This window comes from Poecilia latipinna, unplaced genomic scaffold (assembly GCF_001443285.1).
Source record: "Poecilia latipinna isolate Pla-1442-1.1 unplaced genomic scaffold, P_latipinna-1.0 Scaffold172, whole genome shotgun sequence".
Classification (NCBI taxonomy): Eukaryota; Metazoa; Chordata; class Actinopteri; order Cyprinodontiformes; family Poeciliidae; genus Poecilia; species Poecilia latipinna.
Window position 1 is genome coordinate 231,441 of NW_015112788.1, and position 24,245 is coordinate 255,685.

Consider the following 24,245-nt stretch of genomic DNA (forward strand, 5'->3'; position numbering starts at 1 on the left):
TTCCTATTTATCTAATTTACTATTGTTTTTATGAAGAGGCTATTTTAACCTGGGTTACAAATGCACATGTTGTCACGGTGATATTTTTGACTAAATCTCCTCCATTGGCATACCCGATTTAAAAAAAAAAAAATGTGCATAAAGCATTAAAATAAGTTAAAACTACATTTTTGCTGGAGAACCCAGCGAAATGTAGTTTGATCTCATTTATTCACTGGAGAACAATCCCACATCATCTGTTGTTAACAAATTCAGAGATTTGACAAAGATTAGAGGCATGCAGAGATTTCAAAACCTCTCCACGTCAGTAGACGCCCTTCAGAGCTGCTGTCTTGCTACTTTTAGTTGTGTCCCTGTTCAAACAGGGCTCATTGACATCCTGAACAGATTTCAGTCAGTTGATTCTAGGGCTGCAACTAACAATCATCTTAGTAGTCAGTTATTCTATTGATTATTCTGACGATTAATCAATACCTTCAAAGTCCAGCATGTAAACAGAGAAATGGCTTCTTTGGAGACTTCAGGATTTCATAATTTACAGCAGTTCTCCAACACTGAGCTTTGGAGATTTTTTTTGTCCCCATATTTACTTTCTTCACCTTTGTGAGTAAAATCCAGGAGAATCGAGAATGTAACTAAACTAACTTTTAGTTACATCCACTTTAAATGGGTTGTTCTGGTTGCCAATAGTTGTGGAGTTGGTAAATTTTGGGGAAAAAGTCTTAATGTGGGATTTTTTTTCTCTTCTGAATATATATGTATTTTTTTATTATTTAAAAAAAAATTGTCAATGTGAGATTATGCTGCTGCCTTTTTCATACCTACTAAAGAAGGGGCTATTATGCATAAAGAGTGCAGTACATCCTGAAGATAATTCCTGTCTAATCCCAAAAAAGCTGAAAATGTGTCGGATTAAAACCTCCTGTAAAGGTTCAGATTTCATGTAGTTGATTAGTATCCAGTATGACTTATGAGGGAAGCCTCATTCATGTGTTTTTAAACTCTGTGCTCAGAAATCTGGTTTTCCAGTAAACAGTGAGGGTGTTGTGCAGATGAACCCGTTTTTGTTCGTGACCTCGTGTCGGCCAAGAAGATTTTTAAAACCAACAGAAACTGAAAAGCCTCTCAGGTTCTCAGGAGCTGGAGTGCCAGTGATGATTTTTTATTTTTTTTTAAATGTGTTCCTGATTCATTGTGTGTTGGGTCAGAAGGGAATTTGTGGGGGTGGGAGATGGCAGCCGTCTTTAACCACGTTGCCTCTCCGAGGAGTGATGTCAGCCCCATGGGAAGCTCTGCGCAGCTAATGAAGCGAATGGCGGTGAATGCAGATGGGCGTTAGTTGCTGGACAGAAGACAGTCGGGAGTGGCCCACTTCCACTCCTGTTTCTTCTTACAGTAGTTTCCATTTTCTGGTTTTGTTCACTTGTGCCAATAACCTCCTGTGCCAAGAATTTAGATAACGAATAGGTCACCTTATTGGCTAGACATTGAGTTATCGAATTACATGTCTGCTTTGGGTATTTCTTTCATCGTGTAAAGAAATATTTTGTTGTTTTTGTTTGTTTTTTTTGGGGGGGGGCATTATCAGACATATTTCATCAACATTGTAGTGATCTGAAATAATTAAGGGAAATAAAATGAAGCACATTTAAAAGCTCTGAACTGTACCAGTAATTCTACATCAAGGCAAAAGGTTTAGAAGCTTATGTCACTAATGAAGCCACATTTGTTCAATCCACCTTTTAGGTAGTGTGAATAAAAAACACAAAGAACCCCACACCCACCTGCAGATTACTTGGATGTTTAAACGTTAAATAGAGAAGGAAAATCAAACACTTCCTCATCCTACGCACAAGGATGTGAAACCGTGGAAAATTTCAAACTTTACACTTTCAGGCCACAATTCTCTCCCGGTGTTGAACAATTTTTCTACTTAAAACTGAATATAAAAACTTCACTGTCTGTCATTTTATCTCTTCAGGTCATGGTAGACTTTACATCACCCTTAATGTTTACAGGCGCACATGAGTGAAACTTTTAGTGGCGAAGGAAAGAATAAGTGTTCTGGTGATCTCACTGCGATCATCACAGCAGAAGACATTTTCATTGACGGTAAATTCCCCAGCATGCTTTGTGCCGTGTTCAGCAGTAATGAGAAATATCTTGTGGATGGGATCACTCTGAAGGATCCTGCTGGTCAGGACAGACCCTCCTCATTGTGCTCGGGGTCTCAAACACGCCCCATGCTGGTAATTGTATAAACACGGCATCTGTGCGTCTGTCCAGCCCCCCTGCTGCTCTGATTGTGTTCAGTTCAGGCAATGAAGGTTCAGTTTAAATAAATGGATGTATGATGTTTGAATCTGTACAAAAATTTATTTTATTTTATTTTTTTTTTACCTAAAACCGGATGTTCCTCACTGGTTTTCTGCATTTGAGGTGCATCATAGAGATGCTGCTGATCGGCTGCTGCTGGTCCAGAGTCGGTTCAATTGGCTTTCATTGATGTAAAATGTTCCATCTGGAAATGGGGCAAAAATCCACATCTGAATTGATATTTCATATTGTTTCCATAATCTGTTCTTTTTGTAGGACTTTGTTCATCACTTCAGTGTGCTGCTGCCGGAGGGAACCCGTTCCACGAGGGAGAGCATCCAGGGAAGTATGGATCAGCTGGATCTTCAACCAGAGGGCTATCAAGTGGGAAAGACAAAGGTATGCAACCGTCTCCGTTCAGCGTTGGCCTGAGCCCTCGTTACTTTCTATAGTTTTGAAGATAAATCAGTGAGTGGTAGTTTTATGTTGAATCCAGAATATTCTTTAGCTATTTACATGTAGAGTTCCTCAAGGCTTCATACTGGGGCCTTTTTTGTTGCAGTTATTTTGCCTTTTTAGTTTGAAATGTCCCATTGCAACACTTTGCGGATGCTATCCAGGTTCATCCAGTGATTTTAAAAGAGGAAGTTATGAATATCCTGCTAGTTTTAGCGGCGTTCCTGCACCAACAATACAAGCTTAAGTAGTTCTGTAGCCTATTTGTTGAAATAAGGTCGGATATGCAAGGAACAGTCTTGCATACAGATCACTGAATATTCTGTATTGATATTCTTCTTTCTTTTTGTTTTCACCTTTTTTTAACTTTGAAAGAACATTACAAATTTCCCAAATCTTGTCTTTGCTGCTGCTTCTCCTTCAGCTTGAACAAGAAAATGTGCACACATAAAATAAGTTTTAGGCAGATTTTCATAGCTTTCTTTTAGTTTCTCCTAAATGTTGTTACTTTTTTTTAAAGGTTCCAGTTGCTCAGGTCTCGTCTTACAGCCAGATGGCCTTAAATGTTTCACTCAATAAATGTAAAGTGAAGGCGATCCCAAGCTTGTGCGATAATGTACAATATTCACCCATTCAATCACTGCTCAGAGCTCAGAAAGGTTCAAGGCACCAAAAAATTAATTCATTGGTGTTAATTTTGAGGACAACTTGACATGTAAATATAAAGCCTTTGAGTGGAAACGAGAAATTAATATTTGAGTTCATTGAGCTCCAAGAACGACTTGTAACATGGGAACAAACATGTAATAAAACGGCTTTGTATTGTTTCATAGTATATAAGTAGAGTTATACTTTTGCTGAATTGAACACCTAAATAAGACACTTTGGCAGGTGTTTATGTACCTGAAGCTATGAATGAATTGGTTTGTGTTTGGGATGGCGTGATATTACCTGAAAGCATCTTGTCTTTGAAAGAAACAGTATGTAATGAAGATATAACCTCATGTTTGGTGTTTTTTAAGTCGCAGCTCTGAATGGGGTTTGATAGAGGGGTCCATGCTTCTGGGATGTGTCTGTATAATTACAGGATCATGCCTGACATTCTTGTCTGCGTATATCTGGTCTGGGATTTCTTGGCCACTGTGTGTACGCTTTTGATTCAGGTTTTTTTTCTTTTCTTTTTAATAAAGGAATGTGTCACTTTGCTCACTGCCTTACTCACAGTAAGCACGTGGGCCGGCCCGTTCTGACTCCATCCCGGCCTTTCCCCCCTCAGGTGTTTTTACAGGAGGCCGAGCGTCAGCGGCTGCACGCCGAGCTCCACAGAGAGGTGCTCAGACTCATCGTCATGCTGCAGCAGCGATTCAGAGCGCGACTGGAGAGGAAGCACTTCGTCAGGATGAGGGAGGCGGCAGTCAGCATCCAGGTGAAGTGTTTTTATCATCACTGATCTGATCTGCAGCAGAGACTGTCTTTAGTTCTGCTCCAGTGATTATTTCTTTATTTTATATATTGGAATTGCTGACAAAGTGGGGCTTTAGTTCAGCCTTCTATCGTAGTTATTGTAACATTGTCAAAATGCAATTTTGGAAAGAAAGATGTGCGAGGATGCATGTGTTTTTTTTTTTTGTTTTTTTTCTTTTGCTTTTTGTTTTTTGTTGAAATCACTTTGGACAAAAAGTGACTTTGGACATTATTTTAGGAAGGTGACAATATGAAGGAAAAAAATACTAAATATCTTTTTGTCTTGTGTGAGCAACAGGTGCCACAAGATGAAGTTCATAGTTATATAAAAACAACTTTTAGTATCCAGAGGGATGCTTAAATGTGACATGTTACAAATATTGTGTTAAGGTACATAGAGTCCAGTTGAACGTAATAATAAATTTTTGCATAATAACATTGATATAATTTGTGGACTCTGTTTTTTAGGTCTCTGTTTTATTTATTTTGATGACCAAAAAAAAATAGTAAGAAAAGCACAAGATCACTACAAATGAGATGTGCTGGGACAAATTTAAAGAAAATCTTGTAAAAAGTCACATTAAGACAATAAAAAAGGAAAACTAGTGAGCATAATTTCAACTAATTACAGTCAAAAGGAGAATGGAAAAAAAGTGAAAAATAGCTAACGATGTGGAAATGCGACTAATAAAGGTTTATGCACATACTGAGCGTGAAGCTGCTTGAAAGCCATGAAGTGGACTTGTTGAAATTTAAAATGACAAACTTCGTGGGATTTCACAAAAGATATTTCAAGAAGTTTATTTTTCTAGAAATTTACATCGCTTAATTTTCTAAATGTTTCAAAACAATAATTCATACCTCCTTACAGAAATGGTGGCGAACGTACCGGTCCATGAAGGAGGAGGAGTATGATGACCCCGGTGTCCAGGAGAGGGCAGCTGTGTGTCTGCAGACCCACTGGAGAGGCTACCGGGAACGTCAAAGGTTCAGGCAGTGGAGAGAGGCGACTCGGGTTCTGCAGAGAGCGTGGAGGTTCTGGCTCGGTCGGCGCTCGTCCGCGGCCCTGGTCATTCAGGCAGCGTGGCGCTGTCACCAGGCCAGGGAGTCCTACCTGCGCTTGTATGCTGCTGTGATTCAGCTGCAGGCAGTTAGCAGAGGCTTCCTCAGCAGGCAAAGGTAGGACATACCGGAGAATGCTTAGTGAAACAAAGAGTCCTGATGTTATAGTTTCTTTCTGAAAATAGCTCCTAGGGGTAGATGACAGCATGGTTTTACGAAAGTTTGTGGGGGCGGGGGGGGGGAGCAGCTTAATCTTTGCACACAGCACCAGCAGTGTATTTGGGCTTTGTTCTGTGTGCAATCAGACTGGTAAGTTCATACCATGACGCAAGCAACCCAAGCCAAAGCAGCTCTGTAATCGGCTGCTGAGCTCCTGAGGGGAAGGCTTTGTACTCCTAACTTCAACTCTGGAGTTGGTTGCTCACTTTTCATTTCTGAGATTCTCATCACAGTGTTGAAGTAACGCTGGAACTTCTCGATTTGCAGCTTCAGAAAATTGAGAGAACAGCGACAGAAGGAGGAGGAGGAGGAAGAGGAGGAGGAGAATGGCCGGGTGAGCATCTCGCCTGGAGAGGCAGAAGAGGAGGAAGACCTGGGAGAAGGAACCATGGGGCTGGATCTCAGCACCCGGGAGGAGACGCCACTAAAGGACACCGCTAACGAGGAAGAAGAGGGCAACTCTGAAGTAGAAACCGAAGCAAACTCCTCAGTCCCATCGTCTGCTGTGGTGGCGCAGGATCGGACGAGAACTGTGGAGGAGCCCACCCAGAAAACCACTCGCTCCAAACGGGAGAACCGGCGGATGAGGGAGTTGGAGCAAGCCGAGTTCAGCCTGGAGCTGCTGAAGGTCCGGGCTAATAGCGGCGGAGCTTCGTCTCCCTCTGAGGAGCAGCGTTGGTCTCTGGAGCTGGTGCCGCCGGCTAGCCCGTCTCTCCCTTCACCCCAAGGCACGCCTGACAGCGAGAGCTCCAAAGGCAGCTTCGAGCTTCTCATGATGGACGAAGAGCCGCCCAAGGCTACGGAGGAGATTGTGGACGGCGAGGACCCCAACTCCCCTGTCCCACCTGCTGCTCCTGAATCAAATGGGGAGGACGTTTCATTGAACCCAACCCAACCACAGGAAGCTGACGTTGCTTCCCCCCAAAGAAGCCAGAGCCCACCCGCTCACCCACATCCACCCAAAATCCAGAACTACCTCCCCACGTTTTACGTCCCCGCTCGCGAGGGCGGCAGTGTCATCCCCCAAGACACAACTACAGCCGCCACAAAGCCTCTCAAAGAGAGACGAGAGTCGTCACGGCGCCCGGTGGTTGTGGTCATCAGCATGCAGAAAGAAACCCCGCTAAGCGACGAGCTGAGTGCCATCATCCGTCCTCCGGTAGACCTGAGAGATACCGCCGCCCAGACGGGCGATTCTCCGCCTTCGTCGACGACGACCGACCAGTCCGTGATAGAGAAGCTGGTGCGGCTGAACGAGCAGAAGGAGGAGCGACTGCGCAACCAGCAGCAGCAGAACGAGAAGGAGATGATGGAGCAGATACGAAAGCAGAAGGAAGTGTTGGAGCAGGAGCGCATCAAGTACGCCCGGTATGAGAAGGATATGTTCGAGAAGCAGAGAGGCGAGGCCCTGCACAGGATCCAGCAGAGCAGGCAGGCCGGGCCGGGTTCTGCCAGAACCTCCATGTCCACCAAAGGTCCCCGGCCCAGCTCTCTGCTGATTGAGAAGACCTCGGGTCAAGCTCCTCACGGCAGAACGCAGTCGGACTCCACCTCACCTCCGCCTCACTCTCCGGTCGCCACAGCCTCTCACGGGAACTCCCGTCCTACCCAGCTGCCCCCGCCACCGTTCTCTGCTCCTACCGAGCGACGCAAAGACCACCAACCTGCTGCCGAAGGCTGGGCCCCTAAGCTCACTCTGGAGACCCGAAACGGAGCGGGAGTCACTGTGAGAGTAGCCGGCAAGAAGCCACAGAGTCCGGAAGTTACAGCAGTGAGTCTGGCTGACGAACCAGGAAACATCTTCTTCTCCCCAGACGACAAAGTGACTTTTACCCCGTGAGTGTGCTCTGCCTTTCTAATCTTTTATGGTGCCAATTAATGGTGGATTTCAGTTAATGATTTGCAATGCCCTTATCGGAGTTTTCTGATGTGCTTTGAAAGGATAACCTGCTAAAATTAAGTCTTTAGCAAAAAGGAGCCACGGCCTTTCTAAGATTCACTGATGAAAACTGCAAAATTTTTGCACTTATACACTGTTTTTGTAGTACTAATTTTACATTAATAAAACATATTTATCTGCTTTTTGATAAGCATCTTAATCTGAATTTGACTGCTAAAAACCTTATTGCTCAGGTGGGAGAATAGCTATTAGAGGTACACTACACAAAACAGTTCTTAGAAGAAAACCACCGTTGAAAGAGACAATATAGCAGTAAAACACATCAGAGGCTGCAGAAGACTTGAGAGTGGGGCAGAGATTCACCTTCCAGTAGAACAATGACCCAAAACATCCAGCCAGAATTTATAGATCAAATTCATGTCTGGATGTTTCAGCCAACATCTGAAACATTGGTCCAGTTGAGGCTCTGCTGCGTGACGCAGTCTGGTAAAACCTGAGCCATTTTCTAAAGAACAACGGAGGAAAAATGTCTCTATAGATAAGGATGGATGGATTTAGCAGACTCATATTTAGGTCTGTGCCTCTTTTATCCATCAGATTTGACGCCGACACTAAAGGACAAGCTGTGACCGTTCCCAGAGAAGGACCCACACCAGCTTTGAAGCCGTCTAAAGCAACAAAGGCTCGGGATGTAAGCAATCTGCTGTTTACATGGCGTGTGTTTGTATATGTGTAGGTTTTGTGTTGTGGATGTCTGAACCTTGCAAGGGCGGCTCCAACTCCAGCTGAGCCGGGCTGAAGGATCCAGGGAAGATGACTGGCCGGTGCTCTGCCAGAGACCCATGCAGGAACTTTTTCCTCACGCTGTTCTCACCTCTGGTAAACTCCAGGTCGGCAGCACAGGCCAGAAAAAGAAAGCCAGAATGGCGCGGACGCGCTCCGACTTCCTCACCCGCGCCTCCAGCCTCGCAGCTGGCGGCGACTCAGAAGAGGACGACTACGGCGGCGACAGCCTCACCAGCCCACGCCACTACACTCTGCCGCTGTCCAAGCAGAACTCCACAGAGGCGGGCCTGAGAGAGGCCTGCTTCAGTGACTCAGACATGGTACCCCCTCCAGGCCAGCAGTGGCCCCCCTCTCTGTACTCTCTGCTACAGCCTGACTTCTCTCTGACTTTTCTAACCCACTCAGTAGAAACGGCCTTGATCTGCATCTCACCTCTGCCTCAAACTGAGCTCATTTCTGGTTTTTCCTCTTTAAAAGCACAGTAAGGGGTTCTTTCATACAGCAGGTCTCAATGCTCAATTCTGATTTTTTTTTTTTTTTACTGAAATCTATTTTTTTGTATGTGTGTGTGTGTTTTGATTCATACTGATAATTAAATGCAAGAGCAGTCAGACTTCTGTGTAAACGGTTTACGACCCCAAACAAAGAACGTTGACGTCACACAGCAGTGCGTCGTTTACAGAAGTAATAATCAGTGGAGCCATTTAAGGATGAGTGTTAAAATTATTCTTCAATGAGAGAGTCAACAATATTGTCACACACCAGAAACCTAATAAAAAGAAAGTACAACTAATAGCAATGTGGAGCTGCAGGTTCTTAGAGAAGTGTGTTTTGATGTGTAGTCAGAGCCGAGAGTGGTGGGATTGTGGTGTGATGTGCTTCAGTGACACAGACGTCTATCATAATTTTCAGCCATTGTTTACATCCTGATTTATCACCTTTGGCTTTTTCTGTAACAGAAGTGTGGATGTCTCGCGTATCGCATATGGAAGTGGCACAGATATGATTTTTCTTTTGGGAAAATATCAGATTTTTGGCCGTTCAGACTGCTATGAAAATCTCTGCTATGTCACATATGGGCAGGAAAAACGGAAGCAGATTTTCCTCTTCTAACTCTTCCAGCTACTGATTGACATTTCCAATCCAGACACCTCATCTATTTGAACATCTCTACTTAAAGCCATTTGTTTGCTTTTGTTTTAAATATTGATTTTAGTGTTTGAAGACGGGAATGTAGCAGCAGTAAAGTCAGTCTGTTTATCTTAGCGTTGTGTAGGACTCATTGTAAATGTATTTTCACTGAGGTTTGCTGCTGTTTGTCTTCTCCCTAACAGCTGCAGCTTATCTTGGTGTTTCTCCCTAATTAGCCGTGTTTGCATGTGACTCATACAGTTTCTCTCTCCTCACTAATCAGACTTTGGAAATCCTTTAAACGGAACGTGATCTGCCTGCGCTGAACAAATTTTCTCTTTCCTTTGTTTTTAACTGCTTTTTGTTCACATATTGTACAATTTTCGAAGTTTGGTTGCCATTTTTAAAGTACTGCTAAATTTTACAAATTGTTTCGATGTTTTCAGCAGTAGGACGGCGCCATCTACTGGTGGAATATTGAGGGTTTGTTAGTGTGATTTTTCAGTCATGGCCAGACGTTTCTGTGTTTGCTTTTGTTTTTCCTTGCTACCATTTTGGTTTACTGAAGAAGAACTAAGAGCAAATTCAAAAATTTGTTTATAAGTACATCAAATGTATTTAAGAGTCAATACTTAGTTTTTGACCTGCTGGATAAATAATAATGCTCAGTTAAATTCTGAGTTTCCTGATCAATTTGGCTGAAATCTTAATTTTACTATCTTTCATCCGTTTTTTTTATCACTGTTGTGTTGAACGCCTTGATTCCTCACCTTGTTGATGGAGGCATTATTACTTAGATCTTTCATTAAACTAACTTTTTGGAACCCCAGCCCTAGATTTAAGAGGTTAATTAGACTTTTAATAAATATTTTAGCAGCCTCTCCTTCCTGGTTTAAGTTTTTACGTGCAGATTTTTTGAAAAATTTAAGGCCATGACTGAATTTTGTAGACCTTATGGAACTAAAGCTTAATTTTCACCATTTGTTCATGTATTTGACATTTTATCTCTCCACCTTTCAGCCCTTGAGCTCAGAGGAGCAGAAAAAGCTCCACAAAGCCATGTCATCAGGAGACCTGGTCAAAGTGGAGTCGATGCACAAACATTCACAAGACGGAAGGTTTGTTGTTGAAGTGCACCTGTCTGTTTTTAAGAAATTTATTCATAATTTACTCCCATCTCTTTGGTCTTAGATGTGTTAAAAGTGTCTGTTTTGGATGGTTGTGGTTCAGGGTTCGTGGGAAGATGCGCTTCTGGGGCAAATCGAAGTACGGGGATAAGAAGACGTCTAGAGAGAAGCTGATCTGCGGGGCTGATTCGCTGGACGGAGACTATGGAGAAACTGGACCGCTCCTGGGGGATGGTGAGATGTCTTTTTTTTCTTCTTCTTTGTTGTTTGTGTTTTTATCCCGCTGTCGTGTTTCATTTCATTCTTGTCATAACAAAGTGTCACTGTTTCACGCAGCAGGCCAGGAAAACATGTCCCCTCCCTGCAGTCCTGACCCGACTCTGGACCGAGGCTTCAGGGACTTGAAGGAGAACAAGGAGCCGTCCCCCAAGGTGAAGCGGAGGAGGAGCGTGAAGATCAGCAGCGTGGCGGTGGAGCCGGCCCAGTGGCAGAACGACGCGCTGCAGATCCTCTCCTGCATCAACGACTACAGGAGCATGAACGACTTCCTCCTGAAAAAGGTACAGCTTATAGTCACGTGTGTGCGTAAAATGGAGCTATAAACTAAAATGCAGGTGAAATTCTGTTGTTTGTGATGATACGTTGTACTTTAGATCAATGATTTGGAGACTGAGGACAGTAAGAAGGACACCATGGTGGACGTCGTCTTCAAAAAGGCGCTGAAGGAGTTCCGCCTGCACATCTTCAACTCCTACTCTTCAGTGCTTGCAGTAAACCATTATATCCTTTTGCATGTATTTTATCCTGGAAGCTGTATTCCTTAAATATTAATCCCTTGTTGGCTCTTCCTGTGTTTTCTCTGCAGATGGATGACGGTAAGAGCATCCGCTACAAAGACCTTCACGCTCTGTTTGAGCAGATCCTGGAAAAAACTATGCGGCAGGAGCAGAGGGACTGGAGGGAGCCTCCTGTCAAAGTTTGGGTCAACACATTTAAAGTTTTCCTGGATGAGTTCATGACGGAGTACAAACTGATGGACGGCGCTCTCAGCAAGGTTTGGGAATTTTACTGGATAGCAGGACTGGAAAACTTTTACTTTTTTTCTTTTTTTTTTAAAGAGATGGCTGAATTTGTCTAGCAAATTTTGTGAAGTAGAAGTAATCCCAATTTCTTTCATAGAAAAAAGAATTCATGTTCTCTAAAAATATTTTTTATTCTTATTGTTATGATTCTTCTACTCAAGTTTATCTTATATATGTCATGTGGACCCAGGCCTGTCACGATAACAGATTTTGCTGAGCGATTAATTGTCTCAAAAATTATTGCGATAAACGATAATATTGTTTGAAGAACATTTTAAACCGATGCAACGGTAATGACATAATAGTGCAAGCACATCCTGCCAAAAATAGATGCACACAAAAGAAAACTTAACACTGGAACAAAAGAAACAAAAGAAAACTTAACACTGGAACTGGAAAACAAAATAAACAAAACAACCAAAAAACAAAAATTAAATGGACTCTCAAAAATGCACTTGAATAAAAACTAAACGCCACATAAAAGCAAACTGGAAATAAAAACTACATTCAACCAAAAGAGTACAGATTATGAAGTCTGTATACTATATTGCCCTTCAATAATCAATAGATTTAGACAGAGTTTTTTAAAAAAAAACATAAGAAAAATAATTGAAGAACAGGATGAAAAATATTTTTAAAAGCTTCTCATCATTAACAGTCTTAAGTATTTAAATTATGTGTCATTTTGTCTTTAACGTAGAGCTCTACGTTAAAGACAAAATGAGGCGTCTTTTGAAGTCTTTAACGTCATATTAGCACTGTGTTAGCATAGCTAGCATGTTTAAAGCAGCATTCCCTGGACAACGTAGAGCCTTACTTTTACATGTTCAAATCCAGCATGTCCCATTAAAGATTGGATTTTGACGTCCTCTCAGGTGTTGCTCTGGTGGCCAGAAAGAACCACTGATATGGTTCAGTGTGTTCATCTGTAAATCCCTTATGATTTCCAGATATAACCAACTTTACATTAACTCTTTAATTAGATAAACCGTTCTCATCACAGAGTATTGTTGTTTGCACAATCTGTTAGCATGTGGAGTATTCACTGGTCTGAAAAAAAATCTAATTTCTGTGTTTCTAAACAGCAGATCACTGATGAAGGCTGAGCTTGCTTAAAATTGTTGGATTCTGTGGACGTCTCTACTTTATAGTCTATTCACAATTGTGACTTTTCAAAGGTTTAGACACGCAAAATATCTATTAGCCAAAAATAATAATCTGTTTTTGTTTTGTTTTTACTAATGTAGCCGCTTCCTAAGCCTGAACGTAAGAAGCGAAGGAAAAAGGACACCGATATCGTGAGTCCCTTCAGTCTCTCTTGTTTAGTATATACTTACAATAATGGCACCATATGAGTTGTCCTTGTTTACAGTGTTAAATGTCAAGAGGTTTAACAATAAACACGCTTTGCTGCCCTCTTCAGGTAGAAGAACATAATGGACACATCTTCAAGTCCACTCAGTACAGCATCCCCACATACTGTGAATACTGCTCCTCTCTCATCTGGATGATGGATCGCGCCTGTGTGTGCAAATGTGAGTCTGCAGATAAAATATCCAACATCAAGACAATACATTTTATATATTTTTAAAAAATAATCGAGATATTGCTTTGTTTCCTCTTGGACAGTATCGACTGCTGTTTTCTCTTAAGATCTGTTCAGTTTTTAATTACTTCCTTTTTCTTAAAGAATTTTCACCCACAAAAAAATGTCCTGCAGTTTCCTTGAAAGAAAAATGTTTTCAATGTTACAGAAAAAAAAAAAGTTATTTGTTTAGACATCGAAGATTTTTTTTTTTTTTTATGACGCTTAAATGCCATCGAAGGAGATGCTCTTGGTTGGAGTGTTTGTAAGCTGAAAACTACCACAGTTTTTTTATTTTGATCCATTTCAAGAACTGAAATAGAGAACTTCAGATTATTATTATTATTTTTTTAACAGATCAAAGGCTAAGTTTAATAATTCTGACATGTTAAAAATGCACATGGAAGAAAAAGCTTAATCCACTTCACAAGCTGTCATGTTTCAGGTCAAGTGTATTTGTATACAACATTCAGCAACTTTGCAGTTCATAGAGTTTTACATCATAGTAACCAATTATGAAACAAACAAAAAACATTTCGTTTTGACAAATGGTATCATCTAAAATCATCAAGCAAATGTATATAAAATATACTGATCAATGTAGGGCTGTAACGATTCCTCGAATGATGCGAGTACCTCGATTACTAAATTTTATCTGCCTCGAAGCTTTGTTAAATTGTTTTATAATTTAGCGCACCGTATCCATGTTTGTTTCTGGGGATGCCAAGCAGAACCAGAACCAGAAGACCTGAGTGGTCTGGAAGGCTGATACAACAACAACAAAAGGTCTTTAATGTATTTTGTTGCCAAGCGGTGATTTATACATTAACAGAAGTATTTTTAAAATCTGTTCTCTGGAGAAGACATTAGAGCTGCTGTGCTCTGTCTTCCTGGTTTTAGTGAGAACACCAGCAGAAGCTGCAGCTGTCTGATTGCAGTAATCAGCAGTGGTGTGATTACTGTGGCATTTCTTACTTTTGTGAGCAAAAGTAAAAAAGAAAAAGCAACAATCAGCTTGCCCAGATGGGAAAAAGATGAGCTCATCAGCACATTGTGTGTGCAAATCGATTGTTTGAAATCAAGGAAACCTACTTTTCTTTTCCTGACAAGCGCCAACAACCCTTACACACACACGCACACGCATGCACGCACACAGACTGTGAGCGTGATGAACACACACACAGGCCTCAGTGGTCAGGCTCTGCCTTCGCTCCCTCCTCATTTCCTAATCGGATTGTTTTCAACTGGACTCATGAGGTCTGCGGCTCCGTGTCTCGGGAGATTTTTTTTTTTTTTTCACACAGCTTTTCCTTTCTTCCTACAGGATGTTTTCTTCGTGCCAGCCAATGCCACTTTGTTACTTTAAGCAATAACAGATTTTTGTTGCTGCTGCTGTTGCTTTTGTCACAACTTGAAGTGAATAATGAGGAGACACTGCCTCTCTGTGGATAATGGGAATGACTTGTTTGATCTGTCTGGTTGTGTCCATCCAGTGTGCCGGTACGCCTGCCACAGAAAGTGCTGCCAGAAGACGACCAAATGCAGCAAGAAGGTGAGTCGGCCATATTCAGCTATTTCACGATAACCTCCCGTGACATTAATCGTGTTTTCCGCAAAGTAAATAGTTTGTTTCGCAGCCTACTGAAGTCATTCTAGATAGGCTGTGAATGTGTGTTTTGTCTTTTTTCATGCGTTTATGTTTGTGTGGACAGTTTGATCCAGAGCTGTCGACCAGACAGTTCGGAGTGGAGGTCGCTCGTCTGACTAACGACGAGCGGACAGTTCCTCTGGTGGTGGAGAAGCTGATCAACTACATCGAGATGCACGGCCTCTACACCGAGGGAATTTACAGGAAATCCGGCTCCACCAATAAGATCAAGGAGCTTAAGCTAGCTCTTGACACGGGTAAACGGCTGCAAGAAACTACGTAGGTGGCGTGATCAAAAAGGATGTCTAACACTTCCACCGTTTGGCCTCGCAGATGTGGAGAGCATGAATCTGGACGACTACAACATTCATGTTATCGCCAGCGTCTTCAAGCAGTGGCTGAGGGACCTGCCCAACCCGCTGATGACGTTTGAGCTGTACGAGGAGTTCATCCGAGCAATGAGTGAGTGCCGAGCGCCAGCGCAGTTTCGTCTTCGAGTTGTGTCTCATCGGAGATTACGAGACAGACGGGCTTTTGTTTTCTGGAGCTGTAAACAGAGATTTGCCTTTTAGGTTTGCAGGACAAGAAGGAAATGATCCGGGGGGTTTACTCTGTCATCGACCAGCTCAGCAGAACTCACCTGAACACTCTGGAGCGCCTCATCTTTCATCTCGTCAGGTCAGAAACCATTTCTTTTTCCCGTTCACAAAAGTAAAACATCCTGCGTCAGAAAATTATTTACAAAGGCAGTAGACAAGGGCGGCAATTTTTGAGGTGGCCCAAAAACTGTGACATAAGTCACAAAATATAAAATGCATGAAAAAGGCAATATTCATGTTTGTGAAAATTGTGAAGCTACAGAATGTTTTCTGGGAACAGCATTAAATCTAGCATGCATCAATTCATATCCACTGATGCCCGCAGATCCCGGATGGGGCACTAAATCTGGCTCCAGCCCAGGGGCCCATATCCTTCTAAGTCTGGCCCTGAAAACACCCCCTGAATTTATTTAATGCTTTTATATTTCAGTTGGATTTTAAATAATTGTAGACATACACAAACTAGCCTCTAATGTGTTGAACAGTTTTTAAAAATATTCAGCTGAAATCGATTTCGTCTAAGTGGTAAATATAGTCAACCACTATATTTAATATCTATGTAAACACAGTAGCATAACTACTTCAACATTCTTCATATGGCAGAAAAAATAACTCTAATTCACTTCACCATGAATTAGCCGCTCCTACAATAAAGTACAGTGGTAACAGCATCATGCTGTGGGCATGCTTTTTCTTTGGTAAGAAAATGGATGCAGCAAATACAGGGCAACAGTGGAGGAGAGTCTGTGAGAGGCTGCAGAAGACTGGGGTGAAGATCCAGATGGTTCAGTAAACTTGAATAAAGAAATAAAAACTTCAGGTTCTAGATGCCAAATGCTGGTAGAAGCATACGCCGAGTTTCAGCTGTCATTGCAGAGAAAGGTGGCAAGAGTATTAACTTTGGTTGACTGAATACATGCTCACTAAGTCATTTGCAAAAAGGACACCGAGTATCATTTTCTTTCTATTTCACAATTATGTGTCAGAGAAATCTGATAGAAAGACATTAAAGTTTGTGTCTGTAATATGACAAAAAAAAAAAAGAATAGTTCTTCAAGGCCCTGTGGATGAGTGTTGGAGATGAACCAGGTCCAGTTCAGGTTATTTATGTTGCACCAAATTATAACGGATCTCAGTTAGCAGAGCCGCTCCAATTCACACAGCTACACCAAGTCCAAATTGGTCCAAATTCATTCCAGTTTATGAGTATTTGTTTACTCACAACAAATGCTTAGTTATGTTCTGATCCCAATTACATCCAGATTGTAACCCATTAAAAAAACAAAATCTCCTGATAAAACAGTGGTAGTTGATTAAAAAAGTTGTGTATTTAAGGAAGGGTAAGGATTAGTGTCGGTCATCTGCATCTGTGGCGACAGTGGAGTGGAACCACTTTTCTTTTTTTCTTAGCAGAAAGAAAATCCAGTTTTCATATCTCCCAGATTTCAGCCAGTTTCAACTATTTGAACATCTGTTTATCTCTCATTTGTTCTCTTTATTTTTGTCCTATAACACTGATACATATTACACAATTCAGCCACTTCCTGTCACCATAGATGGATGTAAACACTGACGATGTCTTTGACGGTAAAGGGGAGGCTGCTTCCTTGGCGGAAGTTTTCTAAATACACGTCTCTAAGTGTTTAACGAAACCTCAGCTGTCTAATGGAATTAGTCCTATTGAGTAAAGCTTTGCCATTTCCCCTGCAGACGTCGCACGGGGCTGTTTATAAAAGCATCTGAGTTACACAAGCGTTAAGGCCCGGCTGATGAGCGATGACCTGCTCTAACGGTGGATTTTCTGCTCCCAGGATCTCCTTGCAAGAGGAAACGAACCGCATGTCGGCTAATGCCCTGGCCATCGTTTTTGCTCCCTGCATCCTTCGCTGCCCGGACACCACCGACCCGATGCAGAGCGTCCAGGACATCAGCAAGACCACAGCGTGAGAACGCGGATACACACACGCACACACGTTTCACAGAATACAGCCATGGGAAAAATAAGTTTTACATGTCAAAACAAAAAATCTCTTCTTTTTTTTTTTTTTTCCAGATTTTAAAAGTATTTGAATTCAACCTCAAGCACTCTTGTAAATATGTCAAGGAAATATGAGAAATATTGAGGTGTGCATGCTTAATGAAATGAGCAATAATTTGTGTATTTTCAAACAATTTTAGTTTAGAATAGATTATGAAATTCAAGCAGTTTTTAAAAAGTAAAATGATTATAGAGACTAGCACATTTTTAAAGCTTAAAAAAAAAAAATCAAGTAAAAATAAAAAATGACCACATGACATCATTACTCTGTCAACACACACCAAAACTAATCGTGCTTATAATTAGCTGCTCCTTTCTTTCTCCTCTTAAATCCCAAGGAGTCAGAAAGGAAGTTCTTAGTTTTTCTTCCACATCCTCCTTTCTTTCCAACATTAACTTCATCTGTGTTTAATAAATTACAACCTGGAATCTGTTGTGCATTTCTTTTTTTTCTTCTTGCACTCAGATTTAAATAATTAAATAAACATACTAGATACAGATGGTTATCATGTCCATAAACATGCTCCATTGTTTTCCAAAACAAAACAATGGAGATGAAATCCTCCTTATTTTTTACCGTGGATGTTGTTGGGTTTTCTGCAAAAGTGTGGTGTGGACACGCATGACTGAGGAAAATGATGGAGAGAGGATGTTCAATTAAATTAATCTATTCCATGTGAGAACAATGAGGCACCAATCCAGCCTAACCAGATCATCAGATAGATCAAAATAAGGACAGATGAACGGGAAGAGAGTAAAGGTGAAGCCAGTAGTCTTTGTCACAGAGCAGCTTCGTGTTACATGTGTCTAAATGCTGATGAAATGACTTGCATCATGTTTGTTCTGTAAAATAACGTTTTTTTTGTTTTTTGTTTTTGTTTTTTTGTAGAGATGAATCGGTGTTCATATTGTTTACCCAGTTATTCAGAGGTTTTTCTTTTCACCTCCCTGTGCAGGTGTGTGGAGCTCATCATTTGTGAACAGATGACTAAGTACAAAGTTCGCCTAAAGGACATAAATACACTGGAGTTTGCTGAGAACAAGGCCAAGTCGAAACTGAGCCTCATTCGTCGATCGATGGTGAGATCAACCAAGATGATCAATCTGTGAACACGTCTGCCTGACTTATAATAATTAATCCGTCACAGTTCTCAGATTCTTTCCTCTTAAAGCTTACGTCCTTTACTCTAAACCAGCATTGACAGATCTGAAATATATCAGCATATGCTACTGAGGATTAAATCAGTAAATCATCATTTTGTGTTGTGACCTTTTCGCTCCTTGTCCTTTTTTATGAAAATAGGACAATAAATTTGTTATAAAAGTATTACTGATTGCACTTTAAAAATTAGGTAACTTTATGTTATTAAAGGTAAAGTTTAAACAGTAATGATTTCCTGGTTAATGTCAAGATGTCATAACAAAGACATTTTGAATCATGTCAACTTTGTATTAAAAGTGTCATAATTTACCGAATGACATTTTATGACAACAGTCATAAATATTCATGAAGGCTTATTCATGTTTATGAAAGTGTCATGACAGTCGTATTCAACCCCCTTCAAATAAAGTGTTACCGAAAAAAGTCTTTTCTGAATTTAGGTGAAGATTGGAGTCTAATCAGAAAAGTGATCACCACTAGCTTTCCCTCCATCAGGCTTCTTTAGTTTTTGATTTAGTTCATTTTATTTCTAAATGGAAGCATATTTTCTGTTCACTACTTATTGAGAAACTAGAGAATAATAATAAAAAAAAACAACTTCTGTTGTTGCTTTTCCTTAAAGCTGGCCAAAACATCCAAGACGGTAAAGTTGGTGTGCAAATGTCCCTTGTGGTGCAGTAATGTCAAGTTGTCAGATTATATGTATTATAGACTTCTTGTTCAGTTACTGCATGTGAAAATGTGTCGCTGCCGTTTTTGAGGGATGAAAGGTATTGAGATAACAGAATCAAAGCTACTTTTATTTATTATTCTATTAAATCATTCTAATAAATCTGATATAGTTCATCTCTAAGATATTTCAGGGTTAATTGTTTTACTGTGTTATTGGCCTGGTTTGCTAAAAACGAGTTGATGTATCCAGGTACTTCTGGTGACATCACAAAATGCAAAAGACAAAAAAAGATTCTTCTGAGAACAAAATTTTTTTATTTTATTCATTTTATTTTTCTTTTTACATTCATGTTTTTAATCATATTAATCCATAAACGTGCTTAGTTGTATACTATGCATCTGAAAAAAAAGTTTCTTGTAGAAAACTGCATGAATTTCAGAAATATTTGACAAAATTAGATTACCAAAAATCTTCAGAAGTAATTTCTGAAGATTATTTATCAGAATTAAATGGTATAGTTAATGTTTTCTACAACAACTCATCAGATTCAGACGTATAAAGATGAAGCCCTTGCAACGCAAAATGCAAATGACTCACAATCTGTTACTAAAACATTACCAATCCCGGCTGATCAGCTCTGTTCCTGTGCCTCTTGTGATGTCACCAACCAAAACACACAAATAGCACAATAAACAGAATGTTTTCAATTAGGACTTTTTTCCAAAATGTTGTGTTTTGTGAGTTCCTGTGTGGAAATCCATACTCCCTTCCTCTGCTGTGTTTTTTTATTGTCTGTGTTCATTAGTCGATGAACAAAAAATACACTACTGGACAGCATCTTTAAGGCCGTGTGTGCGTGTGTGTGTGCTGCTGCTGATGTGATCCTCAGGGAAAAGGTCAAGCGCATCGGCTGACCTACCACATGCCGTCGCCTCCAGCCAGTCCTCGGCTGCCATTCAGAGCCGACGCGGCGAGGGAGGAGAGCGGTGGTGAAGAGGGGGCGGAGTCACTCGTGGACATCTCGGAGCACCAGCAGGCCGCCATGCAGCAGGAGGACAGAGTGCTGACAGAGCAGATCGAAAGCCTGCAGAAGAAGAAGTTGGTCTTATTTTGGATCACTGGTTAATGACCCAGAACAGACTAGACCAGGGGTGTACAAACTTTTTTGTCATGTGGGCCAAAATTGTCAGCTCAAAACTCAGGCAAAGCAAATGTAATTTTAAGATCTAAAATAATCAAAAATGTGATTTTTAAAGTAAGCATGAGCTGTTTTAATAAAACAAGTAATCAGATTTTTTTTTCTTTTTAGGAAAAGGATTTTTTTCTTTGCTCATTTGAAGAAAACTGAAAAAATATTTTGTCTATTCTCAGCAATAAAAACAGGATCGGGTCAGTCTTGGTTTGAAAACACTTGCTGGATTTATTTAAGTTGCAATACAGCTATTAAAAGCACATTTCGGTGCACAAAGGTGTAGTTTAAACAACTCAATGAGTAGATGGGGCTACATTTACCATGAAAATAGAAAGAAACCAGAAAGCTTGGAAAAGATGATCACTTTTTGTTGCGTCGAACATTTTCTCTGTAGCTTTTGATTTAAAAGTCAGAGCTTTTTCCAAATTCATTCTCAAGTTGTCCGCAGAAATAAATGGCTCCACTTTGAACATCCTTGGACTAGGCACTCTTGGTATAGAATACAGAACAAATAATTTATTTGTTTGTGATGATGTTTGCTCATGTTTCTGGTGAAATGATCGTAACAGAGAGGAGTTGACTGTGGAGATGCTGGCACTGGAGCCGCGAGCTTCAGATGACGAGACCCTGGAGTCTGAAGCCTCCATCGGTACGGCTGACAGCTCAGAAAACCTCAACGTGGATTCAGAGGAAACCATTTCCGACTTCTCTGGTATGTCATTTTGCAGCAAAATCAGAAAATAATCGTATTGTAGTTTTCATAGTGTAAGGCTGTGTGGCAGCCACCCAGCTCAAGGTTTTGAGCAGAGTTTGAGGTTTTCCGTCTGGATCACAGTGAAAACTAAATGCAAGCGAAATAAACAAAAACGTACCTTGCTGTTTTCACCTCAGGAATGCGATGCGTAAGATATTTGTTTCTTTAACACAGCAAACAAGCATTTGAAACCCTGCTGACAGTCGTTGTTTTCAGCCCTTCTTGGCTACGGGATCCAGTGAGGTACAAAACAAACGAGCAAAAAAAAAAAAAAAAAAAAAACTAATTGAAAACTACAAATACTGTTAAATCAAAACAAAAAAAAAACATTTATAAACAACCAACAGAGTGTATATAAAAACATACATCTGTAAAATAGAGTTTAGATTTATGGCCCAGACCCTGAAATTCGCCCCTGCTCTGCTCCTATCAGTCACACATCCCAGATGATTTGTTCTTGACTCACCCTGCGGTTACAACAAGCTTCAAAATGGAGCTGGAAGACATTAAGCAAAAGCTAGAACTGGGAAAAGATTCCTTACTTAAGAATCAAATTATAGTCTAAAAATAAACTCTGAATTAAAGTATGTCTGGTTTACTTCAGGCTTGTAATTAAAATGAATTAGTTGAGTCGGATTGGACTTGAACACGATGCCTGTGTCCAATTTAAATAAATGATTTCTAATCATTTACGGCTCTGGTCTCATTTCAGAGAGAGGTCCAAGGATCTCCTCCCCATGGCCTCGCAGACCCGACAGGAAGGACTCCCGACGGCGCGCCCCGCCCCACCGGCAGCCCGATTCCCTGGACTCGGCCGAATCCTTTTCCGCCGTCTCGTCTTACTCCTCCTCATCACACTTCCACCCGTCGTCCTCTTCATCCTCCTCCTCCTCCGCCGCCACTCGCCGCTTTCGTTTCCACTCCAAGGCTCCCGCGGTGGGCTCCAGCCTTGCCCGCTCTCAGGCCCCGCCCCTGAACGCGTCTCAGTCCTCTCGGTCGGACAGCTTCGACGGCAGCCTGACGGGGGAGCAGGACGACGCCTACGACGAGCGGCCGCAGTTCACCAGCCGCGGCACTTACAATCCAGAGAAGGGCAAGCAGAAACTCAAAGGTGCCAGACATTCTGCTGCGAGGAACATCAGAGACGGCGGCGGTGGCGGGCCTGGCAGGGACCCTCCGGACATACCCCAGCACCTCGTATTGTACGGTAGTAATGAATTCATGGTATGAAGGACGCAGGAACACCAAAGCACTCATACTTTCAGCCTCTGTTTGTTGAAGACGGAGGGAGGCAAGAAGGGCGCGACTGCCACCATGCTTTCACAGTACAGTGCCTTGGCAGCTCTGTCCTCTGCACCACAAGGGGGCGAGACTGAGCAGCAGGACAGGGAAAAGGGAATGTTGGAATATGAAAAAAAAAAAAAAGAACTCCTTATCAGAGAATGTTACAGAGTTAGAGAGCTAAAGATTTATGGGCAAATCTAAATGGGCAAAAAGCCACACTCCATCAGACATCGCCGATGTTCACTGGACTCTAAGCTCCTAACTATTAGCTTCTTTATGAGTTTACAGTTTAAAACAATCAGTCTCAGCAGTGAACACTCTTATTACAAGACTTTTTTTTTTCTTATTTAATAAATTTTATTATCACAGAAATGCTTTATGGCCTATAATATACAGGTATAAATACTGTACAAAGCTGGAACACCTGCCCCTGCTGGGTAGTTGAAGTTTAATATTTATCTTTTTTTTTTTTTCTTCTTTTTTTTTTTTTTGAGTATCCTGTGTCGGGATGTTCATATTTTGAGCATGTGCAGATCAAGACTGCAGGTATGAGTGTGAAAGACAAAAACCACTTCATGTGTTTTAAGTTTGTGCTGCTTCCCCCACAAACCCGCCGCCCCTCACTAACGGGGTGAAATGCCGCTACAAATTAAAGGGACCAAGTCAGCTGGTGTGTATTCCAGCCAATGGGATCCCAGCTCTTTAGGAATGTCAGACCGCCTACAAGATTTCCACATTCGACTGTTCTACAGCCATACAACATGTGTAATGTACTGTACAGGTCTTATGTACGGAATAGCGGACAAATGCAACTGTTACTCATCCACTTCCTGTGTCTGGAGCATTTTGGTCAATAGCAACCAAGAAAGGGTATAAAATCACATCGTCTTCTGTCTTTATTAAAGAGTCTGCTTGTATTTAAGGTAATTTTTTTTCTGCTGTTGCAATTCTCCAGCTCATACATCAAGTCAAACTTGTTTTTCTAATTGCACAAATGCTAACTAGCACATAGCTCCCCTTAACTTTTTCACACCTCAAGAAGAAGAAAGACATCATGGGAAATATCCTGATCAAGATTATTGAGGCTGGTATTATTGCAAAATATCAGTAAAAGACCTCAGTGGAATGTAGTTTGTTAAATATCTAGTGCATCATCTATATTTAAGAATAATCACTCATAAAAGTAGATATGGTACTTCTGAAAGTCTAATTTTGTCAAACATATTTTTTAAATGGATAAATTTCCATAAAGAAATAGTCAGAATCTTCAAAAACATCTGCTCAAAAGTACATTTCTTCAGATGTTAGTAATTGGAGTCTATATATATATTATATAATGTTCACCATGCGTTGTTTAAAGAAAACTGTTCAAGATGCATAACTGTACGCCCATGATGAATCTGCTTACTGGAAATGAAACAAGACTGCATCTGTGAAGCTTTTCCTTTGGATGAACAGGCTTTCCTTCACGTTTCTTCTCTGGCTGGTCCATTGTGAAACTTTCAGTTCACACATTATTTTTGCTCTAAATGGGAAACTATATAAATAACAAGAATTAATGCATTTCATTATTATTGTTTGGAACCTTAGTCTATAGATAATTAGAACACAACTTAGAGAATTTTAGGGTTTTTTTCCCCACCTTTAGAGTGGCGTTCTATTAATTTAATTTGTATCAAATGGCCCATTCGAAAATGACTACAGCATTGTTTTGAAAACCTCTTTTCTGTGAAAAATATGCTTTAGCATGATCTTGAAAAAGGTGCA

The 24,245-nt window shown here is 41.0% G+C and overlaps 1 protein-coding gene across 8 annotated transcripts in view; it reads left to right on the forward strand.

The window, feature by feature from the left end:
- Nucleotides 1-23,402, forward strand: part of myo9aa (myosin IXAa) — a 117,592-nt gene extending 94,190 nt beyond the window's left edge. For 4 of the 8 annotated variants that reach the window (XM_015030076.1, XM_015030080.1, XM_015030081.1 and 1 more), the window contains 22 exons: nucleotides 2,593-2,715; nucleotides 4,049-4,198; nucleotides 5,108-5,415; nucleotides 5,785-7,353; nucleotides 8,015-8,108; nucleotides 8,308-8,523; nucleotides 10,355-10,452; nucleotides 10,565-10,695; nucleotides 10,798-11,021; nucleotides 11,115-11,231; nucleotides 11,327-11,515; nucleotides 12,791-12,841; nucleotides 12,967-13,078; nucleotides 14,622-14,680; nucleotides 14,841-15,033; nucleotides 15,110-15,238; nucleotides 15,349-15,454; nucleotides 17,187-17,318; nucleotides 18,370-18,493; nucleotides 20,138-20,346; nucleotides 21,010-21,152; nucleotides 21,907-23,402. In XM_015030076.1, coding sequence (XP_014885562.1) covers nucleotides 2,593-2,715; nucleotides 4,049-4,198; nucleotides 5,108-5,415; nucleotides 5,785-7,353; nucleotides 8,015-8,108; nucleotides 8,308-8,523; nucleotides 10,355-10,452; nucleotides 10,565-10,695; nucleotides 10,798-11,021; nucleotides 11,115-11,231; nucleotides 11,327-11,515; nucleotides 12,791-12,841; nucleotides 12,967-13,078; nucleotides 14,622-14,680; nucleotides 14,841-15,033; nucleotides 15,110-15,238; nucleotides 15,349-15,454; nucleotides 17,187-17,318; nucleotides 18,370-18,493; nucleotides 20,138-20,346; nucleotides 21,010-21,152; nucleotides 21,907-22,424 — 4,995 coding nt within the window. In that variant the 3' untranslated portion in view covers nucleotides 22,425-23,402. Of the gene's footprint in view, nucleotides 1-2,592; nucleotides 2,716-4,048; nucleotides 4,199-5,107; nucleotides 5,416-5,784; nucleotides 7,354-8,014; nucleotides 8,109-8,307; nucleotides 8,524-10,354; nucleotides 10,453-10,564; nucleotides 10,696-10,797; nucleotides 11,022-11,114; nucleotides 11,232-11,326; nucleotides 11,516-12,790; nucleotides 12,842-12,966; nucleotides 13,079-14,621; nucleotides 14,681-14,840; nucleotides 15,034-15,109; nucleotides 15,239-15,348; nucleotides 15,455-17,186; nucleotides 17,319-18,369; nucleotides 18,494-19,197; nucleotides 19,534-20,137; nucleotides 20,347-21,009; nucleotides 21,153-21,906 lie in introns of those variants that run through there. The other 4 variants (XM_015030079.1, XM_015030077.1, XM_015030082.1 and 1 more) reach the window with 4 other exon arrangements.
- The last annotated feature ends 843 nt before the right edge of the window (nucleotides 23,403-24,245 follow it).